We start from the raw sequence: 16,460 nt of genomic DNA, 5'->3' as shown, positions 1-16,460 counted from the left end.
AGTTTTAAAAATGGTAGTCATACAAATTCATGCTTTCTAAATCTCACACAACTTCAGTTTTCTCTCCTGTAGCAAATGGTCTCCAAGACTGGCCTTAGTATCTCAAGCACAGAGCTTTAAAACATGGCTACAGGACTCCTGGTCTAAACCTGATGTATTTAACCAGACTGCTGAAGCTTAGTCAAAGTGACTTTTATCTGCTGACAAAAGACCGTGTAGACATATAACGGAAAATCAGAAGTTAAATGGCTGTTAGGAAGAGAGGTGGAGGGAAGCTTTGGTTACTTGCTTTGTTTGACTAAAGGTGCTTGGAAATTCCTGTCTCTTTGAAGAGGGGATGAGGAAAATGTGGTGATAGCATCATGGTAGCTGGTACCAGCTGTCTGAGGCTGTTCTGTGTATTTTCATGTTGTATTGTTTCTTTTTTTTTCTTTTTTTCTTTTTCACTTGTTGCTAAGGTTTACTACATAATAAGTTATTTCAATTTTTAAATGAGATGAATGAAAATGGATGCATTTGAAATTACTAAAATTATTAATCAAATGTATGGGATCCCTGATAATATATTAACTACTTGTTTACAAAGGTGTCAAATCCCTTGTACTGTTTTGTATGGGTTAGAAAGTGTTGGTTTTTTGTTTGTGTGGGGTTTTTTTTATGAATGGCATTTACATTGAATAGCATTTACAGAGTAAACCCTAACATCTTTTCCTTTGAAGGCAACATCAATCCTCACACCTTTTTTTTTTTTTTTTTTTTTCCTTCTCGTGCGATCTAATGTAGGATGAAAGCAAAGCTTGAAAGCTTTTTTCCCTTGGCAGCTGGCAGACCTCTTCTAATAGCCTGGCTATAAAGAAACATCTCTTCCCAGACTGAGGTTTCTTTAAGCATTAAAGCTAAAAATTAAGGGTTCATTTTATGTCATCTTTAAAGTGCTTTCCAAATGGCAATGTTCTTGTAAACAAGCAGCTCATCTGGTTACTTAATGTCAATATCATCCAGGAGTCCCAGGCTTCGCCAGCATTGATTGAAACATGAGAGGCTTCTAGATATGGGTCCTTAAGTCCGGTATTTGTGGCAGATGAATTGTCCTCATCTTTCAAAAACTATTCAAATCCATCCTTAAGAAGCAAGAAAGAAAACTTTAGTAATATTTGACTTCAGTAAAGCATTTGACACTGTCTCCCACAGCATCCTCACAGCTAAACTGAAGAAGTGTGGATTGGACGATCGGGTAGTGAGGTGGACTGTGAACTGGCTGAAGGAAAGAAGCCAGAGAGTCGTGGTCAATGGGGCAGAGTCTGGTTGGAGGCCTGTATCTAGTGGAGTGCCTCAAGGATCGGTTCTGGGGCCAGTATTCTTTAATGTATTAATCAATGACTTGGACGAGGGCATTGAGTGTACTATCAGCAAGTTTGCTGATGACACCAAGCTGGGAGGAGTGGCTGACACGCCAGAGGGCTGTGCTGCCATCCAGCGAGATCTGGACAGGCTGGAGAGTTGGGTGGGGAAAAATTTAATGAAATATAACAAGGGAAAGTGTAGAGTCTTGCATCTGGGCAGGAACAACCCCAGGTTCCAGTACAGGTTGGGGAACAACCTGTTAGAGAGTAGTGTAGGGGAAAGGGACCTGGGGGTCCTGGTGGACAGCAGGATGACCATGAGCCAGCACTGTGCCCTTGTGGCCAAGAAGGCCAATGGCATCCTGGGGTGTATTAGAAGGGGGGTGGTTAGTAGGTTGAGAGGGGTTCTCCTTCCCCTCTACTCTGCCCTGGTGAGACCTCATCTGGAATATTGTGTCCAGTTCTGGGCCCCTCGGTTCAAGAAGGTCAGGGAACTGCTGGAGAGAGTCCAGCGCAGAGCCACAAAGATGATTAAGGGAGCGCAGCATCTCCCTTATGAGGAAAGGCTGAGGGAGCTGGGTTTCTTTAGCTTGGAGAAGAGGAGACTGAGGGATAACCTCATTCATGTTTATAAATATATAAAGGGTGAGTGTCATGAAGATGGAGCCAGGCTCTTTTCAGTGACAACCAACAGTAAGACAAGGGGTAATGGGTTCAAGCTGGAACACAGGAGGTTCCACTTAAATTTGAGAAGAAAGTGCTTCTCTGTGAGGGTGACGGAACACTGGAACAGGCTGCCCAGGGAGGTTATGGAGTCTCCTTCTCTGGACACATTCAAAACCCGCCTGGACGCCTTCCTGTGTAACCTCATCTAGGTGTTCCTGCTCTGGCAGGGGGATTGGACTAGATGATCTTTTGAGGTCCCTTCCAATCCCTAACATTGTGTGTTTCTGTGATTTGAAGCAATAGAATCTCAACCTTGAAGTCTGAGGTTCTAGCAGATAACGTCAAACATCAGTCTAAAAGGCATGTGGTAGCAGCATGGACATCATTGCCTGATTACTTTTTCATGTATAATTAGTTAAGTTTAGTAGAAACTAGTCAAGGACTGCCACCAGCTTTATGAATCTTCCATCTAGCCTTAATTGCCTTTCCTCTGTGCATATGAGGATATTTCTTACAAAGCAGCTGGAATACAGGAATAATGCATGTGGTACTGGACTACTTACGTTCTTTGCTTGAAAAGTGAATAGGTAAAAGATAGCTCTGTGATGAGGCCATCCTCAAGACATAACCATTTAAGTAAGAAGAAAGATAAGAACACATTGTAGGTCATATTTATGTTTCTGTGTTTCACAAATGCAGGTGAGCCAATTAAAAAAAAAGGCAAACAATTCCTGTAAGTTTACAAGGGTTTTAATGTAACTGCTGATCATGGAACATCTGGGAACTGACCCAAACGTGGAAAAGATGGATTAAAAGAATCCATGCTGGATAGTTTGCAGAGTGGAAGAGGTGTTTGACTCAGTGGACATGTAAGAGGAGATGAATCTTGGAAATAACTGAAACTGAGCAATCTCTAATACTTTCATCCCCTGTGACCTTTGTATTGATGATGATGTGCACAATTTTCTTATTTCCTGAGCACTCCTGGTATTAACTAGTAAAGCTAGTCACCTATTGAAGTCTTGGATATTTTCAGGACTGCTTGATTTAAAATTAGTTTTCTTGTAATACCTGAAGAGTACCTGACTGCACTATTTTGACAAGTTTGTTATTTGTTTTGATGGTAAGTTTTGTATTATGACAAAAACCCCAACAGTATTCTGCCAGCTCTTCAGCTGAGTCAACAGCTTTCTGAAATAGCACTGGTGATGGCTGTAACCCCATGAATATCAAATTAAAGAGAAGATCAAGTTGAGTTCTCTTATCTCATAGGTGTCTACAACAGTTACTATATCAAGCCCTCTTGCTATTTGTTTGAATGAGTTTGCATGCATATCAGTTTTTAAACTACCAAAAAAGCTGGAATGTAGTGGTTAGTGAAAGCTAAAAATACATTAGGAACCAAGTTCTCTGTACACCTTAAAATTCTCTTCAGTGCTTATGGCAAACTTAAAATAACAATTCATTTTGTTTTTCAGCACTTACTTCAGGTTGGGTTAGACTATTATTTAGGTTATGTATTATAATTTTGGCATAATATGCTAGCAGTGCATATTTCACTTCTTACAACTGTTTCCACTGATGGTTGTGTTCAGCCTCTGGAAGTTTTAGAATTAGATAATGTTGTTGAGCAGAGGTGGAAGGCTTTATAGAGGTTATTCTGTCATGAGTTTTAAATTGGTTGCATGTGAGACCTTTTGCAGAACAGAGCTCTTTACATTCTACTGTGGGATATAGGATTGGTAAAGTGATACTGTTGATATCTCAAGTGAAAGAAAATGTGGTTTTGGTGAGTTGACTTTGGTCACCAGGTGCTCACCAGGCTGCCCTATTACTCTTCTTCCATCAAAAGGACAGGGGGAAAACATGACAGAAAGCTCTTGGGTTGAGATAAGGACAAGGATATCACTCATCAATTACTGTCATGGGCAAAGCAGACTCTGCTTGGAGAAATGAATTTATTTCTGATTAAATGATGTAGGATAATGAGAAATAGGAATAAATCTATAAAGCAGCTTTTCCCCACCCCTCCCTTCTTTCCAGGCTCAGCTTCACTCCCAACTTCTCTACCTCCCTGGCATGAGCGGTGCAGGGGGATGGGGGTTGTGGTCAGTTTGTCACACTTTGCTGCTCCTTCCTTCTCACACTCTTCCCTGGCTCCAGCCTGGGGTCCCAGCCATGGGTTATGGTTCTTTATGAACTGTTCCATGGTCTGCAGCCCTTCAGGAACAGACTGCTCCAGCATGGGTCCCCCATGGGGTCACAGGTCCTGCAAGAAAACCTGCTCCAGCCTGGGGTCCTCTCCATAGGGCCATAGCTCCTGCCAGGAGCCTGCTCTAGTGTGGGCTTTCCTTGGGCTGCAGTTTTCTTCAGGACATATCTACCTGCTCCGGTGTGGAGTCCTCCCCAGGCTGTAGGTGAACTGACAGCTGACCTCATCATGGTCTGTACCATGGGCTGCAGGGGAATCTCTGCTCTGGTGCCTGGAGCAGCTCCTCCCCTCCTTCTTCACTGACCTTGGTGTCTGCAGAGTTGTTTCTGTCACATATTCTCACTCCTTTCTCCTGGCAGCAGTTTTTACTCCTTCTTAAAGATGTTATCACAGAGGTGCTACCATTGTCATCGAGTGGCTCAGCTTTGGCCAGAGGCCGGTCTGTCCTGGAGTTGTCTGAAACTGGCTTTATCTGACCTAGGGGCAGCTTCTGGTGCCTTCTTATAGAAGTTGCCTCTGCAGCCCCATCTGCTACCAAAACCTTTCCACGTAGACCCAGTACAGTTTGAAATAACTTATTGTTAGTGTTACTTATGGTTTCATATTTTGCTTTTCAGAGGGCAGATGATCTCAGGCGAAGACTGTGAATTTATTCAAAGATTTGAACAGAAAAGAAATCCAGAAGAAAAACAGGAGTTGCTGCAAACAGAAGGCAATCAAGTAACTTTCCTTTCTTTTAATAATCTATCTTTTGGGGAGGAGGATGGAAAGAAATTTTCATACGAACTCTATTTTATTTTTGGCCATATACAGTTAAGATGTTATACAAGTATAAAACTTGCTATTATGATTTTTTTTTTCATTTATTTAGGTTGGACATTAATTATTAAATGTCATCTGACTTTGACTATTGTGGGACAAGCTAGCTTAAGTTTTTCCTCATCCCAGTTTACTTAGTCATGCACACTTGTACTTGAGTCACTTTTTTTTTTTTGTTGTTGAGCTTTTTTCCTTATAGTTTATTGATGAGAGCTACTATTACTGAGATTTCTGCTTAGCCAGCTGAACAATTACAATTTAGTTCCAGCAACAGAGTGTACTGATTGCTAAGGCAGTTAAACATGGGTGTCTTTGTCATTTTGGGCATGGCGAGATATGAGATATCTGCATTGGACAGAGCTGATATAAGATTGATAGGTGACCTGTGCCGTTTGGCTCATGGAGTCCAGGCAGGCTGCGCAAAGACACTTCATTGATGTTTGAAGTGAATAGACTCTCAACCTTGAAGCCTGAGGTTCTATCAGACAATGTCAGACATCAAGAGGACTGGGCGAGGTGGGGGGAAGGTGAAGAGTAGGAGATGTACTCAAGGCACAAAACTTTCCAGTCTTTTTTTTTCTAGTTTAATTTTAGGCTGTTCTGTGGTGTGCGTTTCCCGCCTCGCTCCCTGCCCCGCACCCGCGCCCCCCTTCCCCCCCCCCCCCCCCCAAATTGTATTGTGAGAGTGCTAAGTAACGGGTGAATAATTTGAACAGTGACAAAAGCATATATGGTGAGCATTATGTGCCGCTATATAATTGTGATGTAGCAATTCAGAGTTCAATTTTCCTTTCAGTTTTAGTTGAATGTGCTGCAGGGGAAGGAGGAAGTGTAAAAACATAGTGTTGTGACTGTTTCAGCCTATTATATCTGTTGCTGAAATTGTAGAGTAGAGTTGTTCAGAAGGCAGAAAAGAGCTCAAATATGAACAAAGATTTGTCTACAAGGTATAGGAAGTGAAGAGGTAAGAGTGACCTGTCTTCCCTCCCATTCAAGTTGCTGCAACTTTCTTGTACCATGTCTGAGTTTGTTGTTTTATCAATTTACTTGGTTGTTCTCCTTACTGACATTTTTCTAATCAGTCAAAGCACTTTGACTTTCACTAGTGAGTACTTGTTATTTCATTTGAAAGCCATAAAACAATTTGTAAAGGGTAACGATCAATGTGATAGAAAATTTTCTTTGTAATATAATGTCAAATGTATTCATCTCCTATTCCAATTGAACAAGATGTTGGGATGCTCAATGCTTATGTAAGACTTAACTGTGAATTAATGAGGTCCTGTTTTATATTATTGAAAGGAATGAAGACAATTGCTAATATTAATTTAAATGTCTCTTTTATTTTTCTAGTGTGCTAAAACATTTATAAACTTGATGACTCATATCTCCAAGGAACAGACAGTTCAGTACATTCTGACTATGGTTGATGATATGCTGCAAGTAGGTCAATAACATGTCTTATTTTTAAGTCTTTAAATGCGTGCTTGAGTGTTTCCTTAGCCTAATTCGGGTCTCTTCAGTATTTGTCATACCGTATTAAAAATATTCTTTTAAATTTTCAGATCTTATCTTCAGGAATTAAATGTCAGACCTAAGGTTGTATGGGTAATTTAGTCTTATATATGTATGTTCATATTCTGGAACTAAAACATACCTGTGTGCTTTTCTGTGAGTTCTTAACCACATTTGATGCAAAACTTGGATGTTAAGGAATGATTTGTGACCTCAGCTCTTTCCTGTTGTGTAGATAGGATATGACTTCTAACTTGAAGTCGTTGAAGCTTTTCATATGAAGGTGTTAATTTGACCGCCTTCAGCAAGGTGTTGTTTCTGCAGCTTTGGGTTTCCAACATAAGTTAGACTGTTTAGGACAAGATGTTCTGAAATTCGGCATAGTTTAATTATAAAACAGGAGCTTTTGATTCGATGAAATATATATAATAGCTCTTTGTAGCTATGTGATACAGTGACTTATAAGAGTAGGCTATTAAATTTGGTGTCAGGACTGCTGTGCTGACTGGGACAAGTCAAGAGGAGATTTTACCCAATCAGATAATCCTGTTTTTGCATTTCTTCGCTCTAGTAGATTAAGAGAAAGTGGTTGGAGTGATGGCATAACAAGATGAGTTGGGCGAGGTTTACTCCTGGCATTCACACAGAATATCTGGCTGTTTCATAGCTTCTCTTCTGCTATTTTATATTATATTTAATAGAAGGTTACAGTGAAATGTGTCTAGTGATAATTTAATGGTTTACAGCATTACCCTAGGAGGTGAACCATGTGAGCTCTAATTCCAGCTCTAAATATTCTATATTGTCAACAGGCAAATAGAAAAGTGTGCACCTGTTCACAGTACATACAACATGGGTATTATGGTGTTCTTTCAGGTGCCTGTCTGCACATTAGTGCCCTGAGTGAGTGCCCTGACTGCTAGATTAATAGCTTGTGGTGGTGGCCACAGATTATTAACACCCATCTGCAGCTTTGTCACTCTAACCCTCTTCCTCTTTTGTTTAGATTTACTTTTTCTCAAGTGTGATGCAAGCACCAAGAAGCAGAGAAGACAAAAGGGAGCTTCAGTGTCATTCCTTGGTTAGGACACAGAGTTGGGAGTACCTTGTTTTGGCTTATGCATTTGATGGCAAACTTTGTCTTAGAGTGTGAGAACTCTGTTTATCATGGCTACTTTCATGAGGAATGGGTCTAATTTTACGTGTGAGGCATATCATTGTTCACAGGAGTAATCATTTCACTTGCCCTTCTTTGGAACTTTTTGTGAATGTTAGTAGGTCTTGTTTTGCTTATGTGCTTTGACATTAGCACATAGCCTCTAGCTAAGATACGCAATAGCTGATATTATCTCCTGTGCTGTGGAATTAATACCCCACAGGTAAAGGCTTTCACTGGCCGGCTCTCAGTCCAACTGCATTAGTTCTAGATGGTCACAGGAAGTACTTTTGAGTAATCTCATATTTACCATATTGATTCTGTCATGTGTCGAGATGAATGTTTTCTTGACTCTATGGTAATGCACTGACATTTCTGTATACAGGGCCTTACCTTGCCACAGAAGTGGCATGTGTGGAATTCTTATTCTTAACACAACAACTTTAAATTTTCCAGGCTTTATAGTGATACAGGAGAGCAGAGTTAGTGTGCAGTATATATCTGCTTTTGTTTGAAACTGGATGCTGTTTTCAGTTGAGAAGTTCTGCTTCAGTGCCTGAAAGGCTGTGCTGGCTTTTGCAGTGTTCTCTGTGATTTCATTATTCAGGGATATCTTGCTGCAGGCATAGTGGGCTTGTGTGCGGGCATCTGCATGGTATCATCCCAGGGCTTCCTAAACCTCCATGTCTCCACTAGGCAAGCCTGAAGCAGGACTTCTGTTTTCTTTTGGTCGTGCTCAGATGGTAGAACGTGCTGTCAGTGTTGCCAAGATGGAAGATTTGTGTCAGAAAGCAGCATATTGGCCATGAACTCTGTGACTGAGTTTAATGCAGGGTCTCTGCAGACTGCGTGGACAGAGGAATCCACAACAGTGGTTATGAAGTCTCCTGTCCTTGTCCAAGTAGTCTAAATTCAGTACATGCAAAGATTTTTAAGTGAGAAATTTTTCAAGGATGTGACCTGTCGTGATGCCACTGACTCTTTTCAGTAAAATTGTTTTGAGCAAGGATGTTCACTGCAGTTTCATGAGACAAACAAGTAATATTTGAAAACTGCTTTTGATAGCTGAAACTTCTAGAAACTATCGTAGGTGACAGTATCCAGCTTTTGTCTCTGTGTTGATAATGACCATGGTTCTTCTGTTGTCTTTCTATGCTTTTCTTGTGAGGTTGTAAAAATGATATTGACTGTTTTGAGCACGCCAAAAGCCGACCTGGGTGTCTAGGATTGTTCCAGCAGTTCTGCTTACAGATTTGATTATCATTGTAAGAAAGATTTCTTTTAGAGGCTGGCAGAAGTAAAATTAATGTGGTGATTGCCTTACAAGAATATCACCATTCTGTTTATTTCTGAAGATGGAGAGTATTAGCATATTGGAGTCCCTGAGGAAACAGTTCTTATTCTATTCATATGATAAATACATGGAACAATTTCTCTGGATTAGTGACCATGTCACACTGCACAGTCTGCTGCTTCTGAAATCTTTAAGAACCTGCACTGTAGTTTGTGCAGGTAGCAGCACCACCCAGGTGAGCTTCATTATGCATCTTCAGAAGTGACAGATGCTAAATTATTCAACTGCTGATGTGAGAGCTTCAGGATTTCGATTTTATCGATGCAGTCAGTGTCTGCCTAGGAAGGTGCAGCACCACATATTTCAGGGCCATAGATATTTCTCCATTCCTTCAGTCTTGTCTTTACCCTGCACCTTAACAGCAGACTAGACAAGTCTTCTGATTGACAGCATGTTGAAGTTTTTATGGTTCTGGACTTGTCTGTCTACTCCTTAGGTTATAAACCAAACTCATTGATCTAGTTATTTTTGATCTTTTTAGCTGGACTCTGCGTAGCACAAGTGTAGATGCTGACAGTGATTTATACCATTTTTCATCAAACTATCCCTCACAGAGTGGAGGCTCTCCACTGAGGTGCTGTGTTCCTGAGATCTTACTTTTTTTTTAAATTTCATAGTTTGGACAACAAATTGTGAGGGAGTTTTTGAGTGCTTCTGATACAGACTACATAGAACGTTAATCACCAAGATTATTTAGGAATGGAGAGACAAGACTAGCTTATGTCTCCAAAATTTCACTTATAGCACATGCAGCGAAGCTGAACAATAGACTTTTGTGTGGAAGTAGCAATTTGTGGAAAGCTTTGTATGGATTTTATTAAAGCATAACTGATTGGATGAAGACTAGTGTTCCTCCGGAAAATGACAGTATTTAGCTTGTGTCTGATTTCTCTCATTCTGCTTGCTTGATCAAAAAGATACATCCATTTTTACTCAAGCAGGTGTTGGAGTACTGAGGTATAACTGGGGTTTCAAAGTTCATTTCACCCCACTCTAACTCTCTAATCTCAATGTTGAAGTGGTGATATGAACTGTATCCACAAGTAACTGTCAAACTGAAAAGTTCCCATGGGCCGTTACAAGCCAGGATACACTCTGTATAACAACATGATGAGGAGCAAATATCTGCTTTATGTTGAATGCTTTTACAAGTCTCTCATCTTTTCCCCTCTCCCATTTTTTGCAGGAAAATCATCAGCGTGTTTGTATCTTCTTCGATTATGCAAAACGTGGTAAAAACACTGCATGGTCTTATTTTCTGCCAATGTTGAATCGACAAGATCTTTTCACTGTGCATATGGTAAGTTTTAAATGAACCTGTCTCTGAAGATGGTAGAGAAAAAAGCTGCTTTTCTTTTTCTTTAGGAGATTTTGGAGTTTGAAGCCTAACTACTGCTTGGACTTGAAAGTTTTCTTCTTGCAGTCTAGATGAGTCATTCTTAATATAGGCTTCACTTGACCACATTTTAGAAAGAAAAATTACATTGTTTGAGGTAGCTTTTTTTCTGGGAGACAAGAACAGGTTTTAAAGGCTCAGAAAAGACAAGATTCTAGAATTAATTAAGGACAGTAGGACATAACTAGAAAAATAATTTTTGTCACAACTGCCAGTGCTTCTCATGCGGTACAATATTAGAATTTAAGCTCTCATCCCGTGAAAGGGAAATATCTTTGAAACTTACTCTCTTGTATGCTCAAATTACTATATTGCCACTTGAAATCTGCTTAAAATGGTTTGGAAGCATACTGGGGAAGAAATAATGTCTGCTGTTTGGTGGGTTGACCCTGGCTGACATGAAAGCTCTCACCCAGTTGCTTATGTCGTCTCCCGCAGCGGGACTGAGTAGAGAATCAGGAGGACAGAAGCAAGAAAACTCGTGGATCTCTCATTCAAGGACCAGGTAGCAGTTTTTACTCAGGAGCACAGTAAGCTAGAGATCTAATATCTCTTATTTTAAGACAAGGGATTTTGTAGGGTCACTTGACTGCTTTTGGAAGTGGATTTGATGCATTTCAGTGTAGAGATCACTGTTGCAGGCTTTCATTCATAATCCCTCTAGAAATCAGTGGTGGTGGCGCTATACGTCTGAATGCAGCGTAGGTGCCTGGAATAGTGTCCTCACTGCATCATGGAGCTGTATGTGCGCAAATGAACCTCTGCTTCAGTAGTTTCTTGGTTAGACTGCCTCTTCATATGTAAGCTGACTCAAATGTTTCCGCAAATAAGCGGTGGGCTGCAATGTAGAGTAATTTCAAACATAATTTCGAAAGGCTGGCGTAGAAATATACTCTGGCTATATGTATTTTTGTGCCACAGGCATAAAGAAAATTTTTCCCTGACCACATTTTCACGCCTCAACTTGATTCTTAAATTCTACCTTTACTTTTGGTTTTCTGCTCTTCTCTTTTTGGGCTTGAAACTTCTGCCTTCTTGAAGATGACTTGCCTCAGTTTAAGTACAAAAAACTTGCATGCTTTGCAATCATTTGGCATATGCCATAGTTGCTGAAGGTAAGCCTGCTCATTTATGTGTTAGGCCACCAAACATCTTGCTGGTGATGGATTTCTGACTGTAATGGTGTCCTACAGCAGTAGCCCATTGACAGCTCACCCTCCAGCCCTTCTGAGTTCTTCAGTGGTGCCTTGTGAACTTCACCAGCTTTACCTGATAACATTGTGAAAATACACCAGTTACTAGGAAGTAGAAGCAGCAGAAAGCTGAAGAATCAAAGTTTCTAGGCAAGAGTCTTCTACACAGAAAACAGGTAGATTTTGGTAGGAGGTCATCTTTTACCTAAGCTTGTTTTCCAGAGCTTGTAGGATTTCTCACCGAATCCTGAAATTACTGCCTTTGAAAAATCTGTTTATTGCATTCTCTTTCAGGCAGCAAGAATTATTGCCAAACTGGCTGCTTGGGGGAGGGAACTTATGGAAGGCAGTGACTTAAATTACTATTTCAACTGGATTAAAACTCAGCTCAGTTCACAGGTAAAAAGCTATTTCTGTTTAAACATTAGTGACTTTGGAAACTTTTATAAAGAATATGAATACATAAAAGCACAAACAAGAGGTGTGGTTTTTTTTTTCCTCTTTTTAAAATGAAATTTTACTTGGGCATTTTTAAAGCTAAATCTCCTTTATTCAAACACATAGTTTTTAACTTAATATTTTATATTTTCTGTTGTAGTCCTTAAAATGTAAATTAAAAATAATTTTAAAAGGCTTTTACCTTTTCTCTTGGTTAACTTTTTTTTCTTCTTCTTCTGGACACTGAGAAAACATGAAGAGTTTTTGTCTCCCTATTTTGTTTCTCAGAACTCTTTGCTGGGAAGAAAAATCCCATGGCAGCAGGAAGTGAATATCAAAACCTTTTTCTGGTTTACTGTAGTACAAAGCTTTTATTTTTAGTCAGCTTCTTGAAACTAAGTAAATCTTGATGTATTTGGACAGTATTTTTATGGCATTAGCTCAATATGAACTGGTTACTGCTGGCGTGGCCTCCACAGGTGAATCGTTCTCCTTTGTATTAATTTTTGGATATTTTCCCTTCAATCTTTATCAAAACCCAGTGATTTGTCATTCTCTAAGGTAGTGTTGTAGCAGAAGTGGATTCTGGAGAGCACAGAAACATTCAGTAGTTTTAGTAACGGTATATTTTTTCATAGTTTTCCAAACTGAGTTTGTTTAAAAAAAAAACCTTTTATTTGTTTTTCCTCTCAAAGAAGCATCTTAAAATTGGAATTGCCTTCAGAAATATTCAAGAGAGTGGTTTTCAAATTCTAAGATGAAATGGATAAAAGTATTGAGTAAAATCACACTTTAAAAATATGAATAATAATAAAAAACTAAATCTTGATATACCAGAATCAGCTCCAAGCATATTCTTCTAGACATAATGGTGTGTGTGTGGAAATATAGTTCATTATCATGATACATTGAGCAGAAAAAGTATTGGATAGATTCTTAATATTTTCTTTTTCTGACTAGAGAGGTTGGCAAATTGAAAGAGATGGGCTAACAACTGCTCTGTAACGTTGAAGAACAGCTCTGATTTTAAACTTTTATTTTTTTGCTAGAAACTACGTGGTACGGGGACTTCTGTGGAAACAGGAGCAGTCTCCACAAGTGATGTGAGTATATCTTTGAAATCTGTCAATTTGCTATTTTGGGCAGGTGATATGCGTTCCTCCGATTAAGGTGCAGGCCTGTTCTGGTGTCAGTAACAGAAAGTTCTTGGAATCAGAACTGTATGACAACAGAGTGCCAGGTGATGGCACCAAAAAACAAAAGTATTTTTAAAACACTGATTTCACAGAAAATGCTGGCAGTGGAAGTATGTATTTTACATATTGGTTTGGGTTGTTAAAACTGTACATGTATCTAGCATTCTATTTGTTAATGCACTTGAAAAAATTACATGCAATTAATATTTGAACAATATCTGTTTAGCACTGAACTGTCCAACTTGTAGAAGAAACCTGAGAATCAGAAGCTTTTGGCTCTTGTGATGTGCGCAACTTAGAGCATGTCAGATATTAAAGCAAATATTGCCCCTCAACCTCTGTAGCATGAAATTACAAGAGTGCTTTCAAAGCTGTAAGCTTTTAATATTTGAATAGCTTGAATACAGGGCAAAATAGATTGTCAGATTGTCCTTTTTGCATCAGTGTTTATTTATATCTTATTTCATGTAGCTATAATGGCTGTTGAGCTTGGTGATGAACTGGGGCAGTATAGCAAATGCAAGATATCATCATAACTGGATTTTCTGTTTTGTTGTGGCACAATGAGGCAGTTTATTGTAGAGTTTGAATGTAGAGTAGCATTCAGTTTGGTCTTTTGTTCCTTTCGCGACCTGAAAGTATTCACAGTTTTTCAGAAGACTTAAATATGAACCTGGAGTTTTTCTTCCAAATGTAGTTATTGCTTTAAAGCATTAGCTTCTTGTACAGAAAAGCCTCTTAAGTTATCACCTGACTGGGCTTCAAAATAGAAAAGAGAAGGCTGTAGTGCATGACCATGGACAAGGGAGTAAAATTACAGCCTAAGTGTAGAAGTTGATGTATTTCAGTATTTCATGTTCGGTTCTGTGTGCCGTACTGTTCCTGTTAGGCTGGCAGCCCTTGGTCCTATAGCCTTAAAAAAAATAGTTCTACAGCACGCAACACCACTTGTCACAGAGCTGTGAGATCTTCTAACTTGCTTAGAAATCTGTATTTGTTGTACTGTAGCACTGTATGGATCCACTCTGGCCCTGCGGGGTCCCAAAGCAGCAGATCTTATAGTGCAAATATGTTCTAGGGAGATCACGTTGGGTAAGTGTTGTCTTGACTTCGTTACTGTTCTGATTTCAGATCTGGCTTGTGCAAGATTTCCAAGCAGGTCCTGACTAATTTATTTCAGGGTAAATTAGAGATACAGTTGTAACATCTTACACAGGCAATTAGGTCTGAGATCTGTTATGAAATTTCAATTATAGTAGTGTTGTAAGAATGCTTTTATGACAGGCTTTTTAAAAACTCCAAGTTCAGTAGTACACAAGTGGTGATGCAGATAAATTAATACGTTATTTGGGGTGGGAGGGCTCTCTGTGTGTTTATAGCTGTTTTATTTGCATGGTGTGAGAGAGTGAACACCTACCCAGGGAAATGAAAGTTCTGTATGATGATTTGAGCCTAGATGTAAAGACTCAGTCTTTACATAAAGGTCTTAATCTCTGATGAGAAACATAGAATGAATTCATCTTTAAGTTCTGTTGTCTGTCTCTTTTTTTTTTTTTTTCCTCTTCATATGGATTGCCTAACTTCTTTCCTCCATTAAATATTTGAATGGTTTGCCCTTGTATTATGTAAGTGATCTACCATGAGACTTTCAAGACACTTAGGCTTATAGGAAAAACAAAACAACAAAATTTTATCAGCAGCATATCTGAGTATTAGTGAAGATAATGCCAGAAGCTGAGCAAGAAGAGAGAAAAAAATGCGTTTTCTCTTGTACCTTGGGATCTTTCTGTTGCTGTAGGTGGAGGGACAGTGGGTTGATCCAAACCCGTTTTTGAACTGCAGCCCATCTTATGTGTTACTGCACAGTAAATACATGCTTTTAGAGATGAAAAGCTGTTTAATTATTCCGTATTTGTGACTGTTCATATAGGAGTCTGAATGAAAATAGAAGTCAGTGTTGCATCTCTCAGCGCTTTCCTGATGGGAAAGTTTTAGTCACTGTATTATTTTCTTAGCACAGTATACTGTGTTGAGTTTTTAATGAAAAGAAAATTAAAAAGCAAAGTTAAACTTGGAGGATGATTTCACATACTCGTTTTTCTATTTTTTTGTATAAATATACGTCTCATTATAATAAGCATGGTATTTACTGTGTGTCACATGCATAGGAAAATATACAATTGTAATCATACTACTGCTTTTTTGAGTTGGAGAATGGAAGTGGAAAGAACCTGAGCTCAAGATGCTTTTTTCTACAATGACCTCTAGCAAACTTCTTCAAGCTTGGTAACCAGTTTGCTGATTTATTTCCCCAAGTTTGGAATGGAATAGCAATTGACTCTGTGGATGAAAGGGGTCTGGCAGTAGAATCAAGGAGAAGACAGCCTTCATTAATAGATGCTGAAAGAAGGCATGTTCAAATGGGCTATAAAAATCTGTTCTGGTAATGTAAAATAGTATCACATGCATAACACTTCTTTCCTATTCAAAATTCTTTTCCATTTATATTTTGCTTCCCACACTTTCATTTGAGGTGTTTTTTTTTTCTTTTTAATAGTGGGATGTAAAGCATTCTAAGAGTAAGCCTATTTAACTCAGGAGTGTTGCTGAAGAAATGTGTGTTGAAGTATGCCGGTAAAGCCTAGTTTGGAAAACTGAACTTCAGCACTTAGTACCTAACTCTTCTTGTAAGAAGTCATGTGTTGTTCTTTTCACCAGAGTTCCCAGTATGTACAGTGTGTTGCTGGATGTCTGCAGCTGATGCTCAGGGTTAATGAATATCGCTTTGCGTGGGTAGAAGCAGATGGAGTAAATTGGTGAGCATTTATTTCAATTTATATGGATACACTTGCAGTTACAGTAGCACGTTCCCTAGTGACCTCTTTTGGAATAGACCTCTCTTGCAAAAGACAGCTGCTCTTTTTGAGTGACAAACCTATTTGTTTTCCAACAATAATACAGTCAAACAAACTTTCAGATATAGATACCAATGTTGATGCTTTAATGCTACTTTACTCTTCATGAAGAACCGCTTAAATAAATATCTGAAGCAGAATACAGCCATTTGTCTTTAGCTGAAGATTCTCTGCTTTTTATTTAAAAGGACTAACAAAATGAGTTTGTGCTAATGATCCTCGTCTTTTGGTTTGAAGTTTTTCAGTCTGAAAATATT

General features: G+C 39.0%; 1 protein-coding gene across 1 annotated transcript in view; it reads left to right on the top strand.

Moving 5' to 3' along the window:
• Positions 1 to 16,460, top strand: part of ATP6V1H (ATPase H+ transporting V1 subunit H) — a 50,771-nt gene that overhangs the window by 6,331 nt on the left and 27,980 nt on the right. Inside the window, exons 3-8 of the mRNA XM_065628694.1 lie at positions 4,839 to 4,941; positions 6,394 to 6,483; positions 10,252 to 10,365; positions 11,949 to 12,053; positions 13,142 to 13,195; positions 16,007 to 16,104. Of these exons, the coding sequence (XP_065484766.1) occupies positions 4,839 to 4,941; positions 6,394 to 6,483; positions 10,252 to 10,365; positions 11,949 to 12,053; positions 13,142 to 13,195; positions 16,007 to 16,104 (564 nt within the window). The remainder of the gene's footprint in view (positions 1 to 4,838; positions 4,942 to 6,393; positions 6,484 to 10,251; positions 10,366 to 11,948; positions 12,054 to 13,141; positions 13,196 to 16,006; positions 16,105 to 16,460) is intronic.

Source organism: Caloenas nicobarica, chromosome 2 (assembly GCF_036013445.1).
Source record: "Caloenas nicobarica isolate bCalNic1 chromosome 2, bCalNic1.hap1, whole genome shotgun sequence".
Lineage (NCBI taxonomy): Eukaryota > Metazoa > Chordata > Aves > Columbiformes > Columbidae > Caloenas > Caloenas nicobarica.
This window is presented reverse-complemented; position numbering and strand designations above follow the sequence as displayed.